Here is an 8,349-nt window from a genome sequence, read left to right on the forward strand (position 1 = left end):
TGGACTAAGCCACCACCCATGAAATTTTTTTATATACATATATGAGAAAGGTCATATGATAAAATTTTGAAAACTCATTATGTAGTGTTTTTATTAAAAAAACTTGTTATTTTATATACAAAACACCGTTATATTTGCGCCACATTCGTTGAAGATTTTATGTACTTATATTACAAAATCAAATTTTTATGTACCGAAATGAGAAAGTCGATACGATAAAGTTTTGAAAACTCATGACTACTTTCAAAATATCAACATTAACGCAATGTTTCTATTAAATATATATTTTATTTTATATGAAAATTCGGGAGATTAAAAGAGATGACAATAAACTGTTTTTCAATATTTATGGCATAAGGGAGCAGACAAAACTATTTTTTTTCTTCTAAATCTATGGTATAATACGTTGCTTTTTCTTATTATTAATAGCAAATTAACCATGAAATCCAATAAATTAGTGATATTAAGAGTCTAACCAATGACATTTTAAGCAATTTGGTGGAGTTTAGTTTTATTAGACTAGTAACTAGTGTCCTCGTGAGCTTAGCTCAGTTGTTATGGACAATGCATAAAATATGAAGGTCCGGGGTTCGAACCCCGACCACCACAAAAAAAAAGACTAGTAACTAGTAATATAAAGTTGAATATAAAGTAAAGTTGAATATAAAGTTCAACTTTTTGTGAATCGTTTGGATAAATAAAAAATAGTGCTTATAAGAAATTTTGTGGCACTTTTATAATGTTTTAAAAAAATTAAAATAAATAAGGGCTGGCCCGTTTAACCCGTAATGTGCCAGAATCAAATAGTAATTTTAGAGCCCATATTTAAATAGAGCTTTTCGGCCTGGTCCAATAAAGACCAAAACTCGTTAGGTCCAGCCCTAAACAGCCTGATAACCCGTTTTGACACTTCTACCATTTTCCAACAAAAAAACTAGGGTTCCAAACCTTTTATATATTGCCGCCCAGCTCTCTCTTCACTTCACCTCTGCCTCTGCAACTTATCTCTCCATCAAAATCCAATGGTATGCTTCTCCTCTTCCTCCTTCATTCAATCTTCTTTTTATTTATTTATTTTAACTGTTGTTACAATGAACTAAGATTAATTATTTACTTGATAATAACTTGTTGGCTCTGAAGGAAAAGTGCAACGAGTTTTTAAAGCTGCTGAAAGATTTCAATGCTATAAAAATTGGTACAGCAGGCGACACAGCAGCATTGGAAGATCTGTATAAGCAATGTACAAATTTTAAATTGAGATTTAACTCCTTCACATTTAAGGGATCTCAATTCACTAATGATGAGACTGGACAAAAATTTGACATTGAAGAATACCAGGAAATATGTGCCGGAATTGATAGACTTGAGTCGAAGATTCAACTTCGTCAGGTGAAGTTTCAACTATATCAACTTGTTTCCAACTATTCGGCAAATATTAAGGATTGCGGTGATGAGTTGTGTAAATTGTTGGACAATCCCAAGGCTGTAAGACTTGATCCAAGAGGTGTTGAAGCAAGACTGCAAGATCTTTATAAAGCATATAAAGAATATAAATTGTCCTTCAACTCCTTGATGCATGGATACCAAATCATTCATCCTGAACTGTATGAGGTTGCCCGTGACAAAATTGAGAACATTGATGATTTAGAGCCCAAGTTTCAAATTGTTTTCAACAACTTGGCTAAGAAAATACAAGAAAATATAAACGTATAGGACTTTACGTAATTAAGATTCATATATTATTATTGTTTCTGGGCTTTGTTTAACGTGGGACATTGTGGGTTAATTTGTTATTACAGCCGTGAATGCTATTGTTTTTTAATAAAGTGCCTTGTTTCTTACTTGAATATTGTGTGTTATGAATTGTTTACGACATGCTTTATATTAGTTCTCTTAATTTCACTGTTCATAGTTTATACTTTATTTAAAATAAAAAACACAAGCAATAAATCTAACAAACAAATGATAGATTTTGTTTGTAAACAATATTGATGGAGGTTTGGGCCTATTTAATTCCATGTTTATATCCTTGAAAGTGTCCAAAACTTTGAACATAATGGGAAATGAGTTTTGAAAGTGTCCAAAATGATTTTCTCCTCCAATGATAAGAAATATTTGTGTTATATTTTAAAGAGAATATCAAAAGTGTGTGTGTGAGAGAGAGTAAAAGCAACAGGGTACGTATCCTTGGATTTTAAGTCAAAGCCTTTTTGATTAGACTACGAGAGCATCTGAATATTGCGGGAAATACTTCCATGACATAGTTTTGGTGTCATTGGTGCTATTGGGGAAATCCTGGCCATTGATGTGTGTGGATGTGTGTGGGGATGTGTGTGTGATGTGTGTGTGTGTGTGGTGGAGATGCAAGCTATGGCACCAATGGCACCAAAGCTATGGCACCAAAGTGCTACTCGAATATTACTTGTAGTGTAGCATATAATTAATTAAGTTTTATTTTGAGGAGAATAATTGGAGGAGCTGCAAGTTTTTTTTTTTAAAGAGGAGGAGCTGCAAGTTAAGAAAGGATTTAAAATTATTTGGATTGCCAAAGAAGAAAAGAAGCTATAAAAAGGTGCGACTCAAGGGAATTATTGCAATTTTTGGTATTCAGCAATTAGAGGGAATTATTATTAGGAATGTAAAATACTACTGTAATTCAAAATGAAGAAAAATTAGGAAAAAGAATCAAGACCATTTAAGCGAGATATTGTTATTGAATGTTTTGATAGCATTGAACACAAAATTGTAACTTTCATTCTCTTGAGTCACGGTCAACTCACACTCATCATTGCCATAATTCCACTTTATGACCTTACTTCTTTTTGCTATTAGTATTAACCATAATCTCCATTATTTTTTCTTGAATATTCTCCAAAAAAGGGGAGAAAGGGTAAACCACGTGACTGACTACTCACTAGCAGTGTTGGACCAAATTTAATCAAAAAAATATATCTATACAACCATTTTGTGATAACTTTTGTGGCAACTTTCTTTTTCATACTTACTTTCGCCATCTTAATTTATAATCAAAAAACATCGATTCACAGTTATTAAGAAAACTAAAACATAGTAATTTGAGGTATAATTTTTTGTGTTATCCTTGGAACAATTTTCTTGGAAAGATGTAAAAACTAGGGGTGTTCGCGGTGCGGTTTGGTTCGGTTTTGAGGGCAAAAGTCATCCGAACCGCAAGATAAAAAATATGCGGTTTGGTTTAGTTCGGTTGACTTTAAAAATAAAATCTGAACCAAACCAAACTAAACCAATATGGCCGGTTTGAGTTGGATCGGTTAGTGCGGTTTTTTCGATACAATATAATTTTTTGTTTCCAACATGAAAATCAAGTTAAAAAGCTGAAACACATCATATTTTCAACAATGTTTTAAATTTCTTCAAACATTACAATTTAATTTTCATTTTACAATGTTTTCCAACAACAAAGACTAAATTAAAAACGTGGACATAAAGTAATCCTATTTTGTAAGAAATGCAAAATACTAAGATTTTATCATTTTTTAAAAGTTCAAGTAGCACATAAATACTTTTTTTGTTTTGTTTTGAAGAAAGCACATAAATACATTTTTGAAATTAAAAGCAAAGAATGAACTTTACAAGAGAAAAAAATATATCATTTTATAAAAATTTCCATTGAGTTTATATGAGTATTGGTCTAGGTGATATATGTTTAATTAATATTTTTCTTATGTTGCGGTTTGGTTTGATTTTGTTCAGTTGGCGGTAAAATGAAAACTGCAAACCAAAAGCTATGCGGTTGAGTAAGAAAATGATTCGATTACATCCGAACCAAATGCGGTTTTTTGCGGTTTTGGTTAATTTGGTTTGCGATTTTTCCATTAGGTTGGTTCGATTTTGAACAACCCTAATAAAAATAATTCTCATTGGTTAATGATTATGGAGAAATAAAAAGGAGAACAAATTGAATGCAAATTGCATTTAATTTTACTTTGGAAAAGATGAGATTTTTGAAAAAACATACTATTAGCATAAAAGTTGATCTTTTTTGCTTATATTTTGGGACAAAGAAAATGAGATTTTTGTACTTATAATTTAGGACGAATGAAATAGTTTTTATTTTATCTTTATATATTGCTATGATTTTCGTGTCAATATCTACTTTTTTCTTTGCAAATCTATGTGCGCCATACATTTACTTTTGATCATTTGTGTGCCATACATTTACTTTTAGCCACTCCTTACCGCCTTTTCATTCTGTTAAATTCATATAGCCTATGCCCAAATCTATCACGTTACTAACAAGCAAAGATCCAAGAGTGGAAACACAAGATGCAAGGAGTTCTTTCTAGAGAATTTTCTTATTGTATTGGTGATATCTTCATCATATGTGGAATTTGGCGTTTTCTTTGTGTCGGGTATTGAATTGCTTCTTTAGAGATTTCATGGTTGTATTGGGATGTGCTTGATATCATTTCCAAAACACTAGATTTTGACGATCTCTTCCAGATTTCCGGTGTGTGCAAGAATTGGAGGGCTTTTTATTGGAGAAATTTACTGGCATCACAAGAACCGTTACTTCTTCAAGTTTCGTATAATCATAAGGATTCATATTCCTTTATTAGCTTGCCCAACCAAAAGATTTATTGCTTGAAGATGATGAAGTACTTCCTCCGCTCTATCTATGTTACCTTTTCTAGCAGATATTTTATCATGGCGGGGTATAATAATTCATTTATACTAATTAATCCGTTTACAAGAATAAAGAAGGTAATCAATGTCTCTACCTTTGAAGTTAAGTCTAATATTTTTGCTAATCATGCCTACTTGCTTTTGACAAATGCTCTGAGGAATTTGTCTTGGTAGTTTTATGCAAAAGTTCTAGGAGTTTGTGTGTCTATCAATCTCAAAATTGTGGTTGGTTATTACCTATTCGACATTGGGAAATCCAGGGAGGGTTGTTGACTTTATGGTTTTGCATAATATAATATATGTTGTCACTGACAAGGCCAACATAGGAACTCCAATAGGGTTTTTGACTTTATGGTTTTGCATAATATAATATATGTTGTCACTGACAAGGCCAACATAGGAGTACTCAAATAGGTGAGGATATGAGAGCAAATAGGAGTACTCAAATAGGAGTCACTGACTTTATTTTATGCTGCTATAAGAGAAACTGTTATGCATTGAGCAACCCAAATAGGTCAGGATATGAGAGCAACTCTGTGTATGTCATCAATCATCGGTGTACACAATGTAGTGTGTATTCAGGGGATGATGTACACAATGTAGTGTGTATTCAGGGGATGATAAAAAATTGCAAAAATGTATTTCGCTTCCAGCTCCTCCTTATGGAACACAATATCATATGTTGGATTGGTGTTTTAGTCATCTACAATATGAGGTAGACTATTCTCTAGTTGAGTAACTTGCATGTTGTATATCGTGTTACTTGTGGTCTTTGTGTTCCAACCTATTTCCTTTTTTGTTTGGCAATAATTTGACCAAATTTGGAAAATACTTGCAATGGTTTGTAGTTTCAATATATTAAATTATTGAGATAAAAGAACTATTTGAATTAAGATATGAATCAGAATTGAATGTATTGGACATTAATAGTTTGTTTACTATCAGTGTTTTTATCTTTATTTTTACTTACAAAATAAATATTAGAAAATGGACTGTTTATACCATGTACTTGCCATCAATAGCATATCTTATGCTTTATGATGTTCACTTAATAAATTTTTCTGTTAACTTCTTAAAAAAAAAAAAAAAAAGCAAAGAACAACTAGTTATGTTTTATTCCTTCCTATCATCATCCTCATGTGCCATGATCATCCCATCATTACCTTACTCATCAAAAATCTAAGTCTCCTTTCAGATTTAAATTCAATCCTCTTGCAACGGCCATAATAGACCCTTAGAGTTCGTTTGAAATTTCGTGTGTGTGGGGTGGGGAGTTCTAACCTTTTCCATAATTTATTTTCCAAATCGTGGTAAAACAGTGCAATTTGCAATTGTTTTATGACTTTTTAGAGGATTCAGATTATATAATTCAAAATTGTGAAAAATGGTTTAGATTATATAATTCAAACAGGGTAAATGAGAAATTTAGAGGACGCGCGAGAAGTTAGTAGGGTAGAAAAGAAATTCTCATATTTAAATAGGATTTTTTGACCCAATTCAATAAAGCCCGAATTTCGTTAGGGCGCCCTAAACGGACCCGGTAACCCATTTTGACACTTCTAGAATTTTCTAACAAAAAAAACTAGGGTTCCAATACAGTTTATATATAGCCGCCCAACTTAAGGCAAAACATAAGCCATCTTTCTCTTCACTTCACCTTGCCACCCCAGCTCAACATCAAATCCAATGGTATGTGTCTCCTTTTCCTCCTTCATTCAATTTCTTTTTATTATTATTATTATTTTTTTGAATTGTCATTATAATGTATTAAGCTGAAAGATTGTTTTATTAATAATAATTGTGTTGGCAATGAAGGAAAAGTGCGATGAGTTTTCAAAACTGATGAACGATTTCAAGGCTCTAAGAATTGATCCAGAAGGTGACACAACAACATTGGAAAATTTGAATAAACAATTTACTGATTTTAAGTTGAGATTCAATTCCTCGGAAGAAGACCATGAACTCCATGCTGAAATTGATAGACTAGAGTCAATGATTAAACTTCATCAATCGAAGTTAAAACTTCATCAAGGTTTTTTGGACTGTTTCAAAAATATGAAGGAATGCCGTGATAAGTTGTGTAAATTGATGGCTGAACCCAAGGCTCTAAGAATTGATCCAATAGGCGTCAAAGCAAGACTGCAAGATCTGTATAAAACATATCAAGCATATAAATTGATGTTCAACTCATTGTTGCAGGAATATCAAATCACTTATCATGAACGGTTCCAGGGAGAGAGTGAATTTGATGATTTAGAGCCCTTGTTTCAATTTGTTTTCGACATTGTGGAGAAGAAGTTGTGAATAGATATATAGATCGGAAACTCTTACCTAGGCACAGACCTAAATAAAATTTATTTGGACACACATATATGATAAAATTTAAAAGTGAAATGATATTAAATGATTCGACTAAATTATTTCTCTTTTAAATTTTATTATTTATGTGTGCGTCTAAATACTTTTGATTTGGAGTTGTGCCCAAAGAAAAGAGCGATGTGATATGTAATATGTTGTGATATGTAATATGTTGGTGATGCAATATGAAGAAAGATAAAGAGATAAAATAAGGTGTTGAATAAATGTATGAAAAATAGGTGTTTTCAAATATCATTGTTGTTTTTCCTTCAAAAAAAATATCATTGTTGTTTTAATAAAGTGCCTTGTTTCTCTAGACCAATAAAAAAAAAGTGCCTTTTCTTCCTGGTAATGTTTACCAAATTACCTTTGATTTCTAAATTGCATAGGTTTTTTTTATGTATGTTTGTGTGTCACCAATTGTTTACGACATGCTTTATATTTCATAGTTTATACTTTATTTAAATTAAAAAAACACGTGCAAAAAATCTAACAAAATGATAGATTTTGTTTGTTACAATATTGATGGAGGTTTGGTGCTATTTAATTGCGTAGAATCGACACCTAAGTAGTAGTAGTATTGATTGAAGAAAAGATGCAATGAGAAATAATTTATGAGTACTATATTCTTACAAGTATATTGTGATAATTTTTGGACAATTTTCTTCCTTTTTATTCTTATTGGACAATAGAGAGTAGATGAGAGGGATAGTATGAATACAATAAGAATATGAGGGAGAGTTGTCCCAAAAGTTGTCGTAAAATGACCATATAAATATCCCTTCTTATAACCTATGGACGCCTTTTATTGGGGTTGTACACATTGTAAATACATTAATGTCTTGGTTGTATTTGGATTTGTACATCAAATGAAATTGTTATTATCTGATTTTTTATGGATGCTCTAATGTACAGATTAAAGAACCCTTCATTACACAATTCAATATGCTAGAGAACTAATTAGTTGTCGAAAGCAATGTGTTTGAGAAACACCTTTTTGGTTGATCACTATAACACTTTTGGCTTGTTGGATCTGCATAACTATAGGGGTTTAGATTGTTGTAGCCTTTCAGGCCATGATTTTTTTTCTCTTTTTCTAGTTGCTTGATAAGATCATTGTAGGTCTCCCTGTTAGTTATTATTACTATTAGGATGATTAACATCTCATGTTGGCTGCCATATTCATCTGTGTATACTAGTTCATTTGCCAAAATTACTTGTGCCATTGGAATATTTTTTTGGGTGAAATCTTTTGGAATCGATCCTATGAATTGGAAAGAAGACTTTATGATTGATTTTATTAGCTACGATGGTTTTGAATGATGG

At 31.7% G+C, this 8,349-nt stretch overlaps 1 protein-coding gene and 1 pseudogene across 1 annotated transcript; both read left to right on the forward strand.

Moving 5' to 3' along the window:
- Positions 1–3,267: 3,267 nt before the first annotated feature.
- On the forward strand, positions 3,268–5,384 carry LOC146958207 (uncharacterized; annotated as a pseudogene).
- A 1,090-nt stretch (positions 5,385–6,474) lies between these two features.
- LOC146958208 (uncharacterized) lies at positions 6,475–7,139 on the forward strand. The gene has a single exon (XM_085751741.1). The coding sequence runs from the start codon at positions 6,475–6,477 to the stop codon at positions 6,967–6,969; it is 495 nt and encodes a 164-aa protein (XP_085607867.1). The 3' UTR covers positions 6,970–7,139.
- The last annotated feature ends 1,210 nt before the right edge of the window (positions 7,140–8,349 follow it).

This window comes from Medicago sativa, chromosome 1 (assembly GCF_051527215.1).
Source record: "Medicago sativa cultivar Bolivia chromosome 1, Bolivia_mono, whole genome shotgun sequence".
Taxonomy (NCBI): Eukaryota; Viridiplantae; Streptophyta; class Magnoliopsida; order Fabales; family Fabaceae; genus Medicago; species Medicago sativa.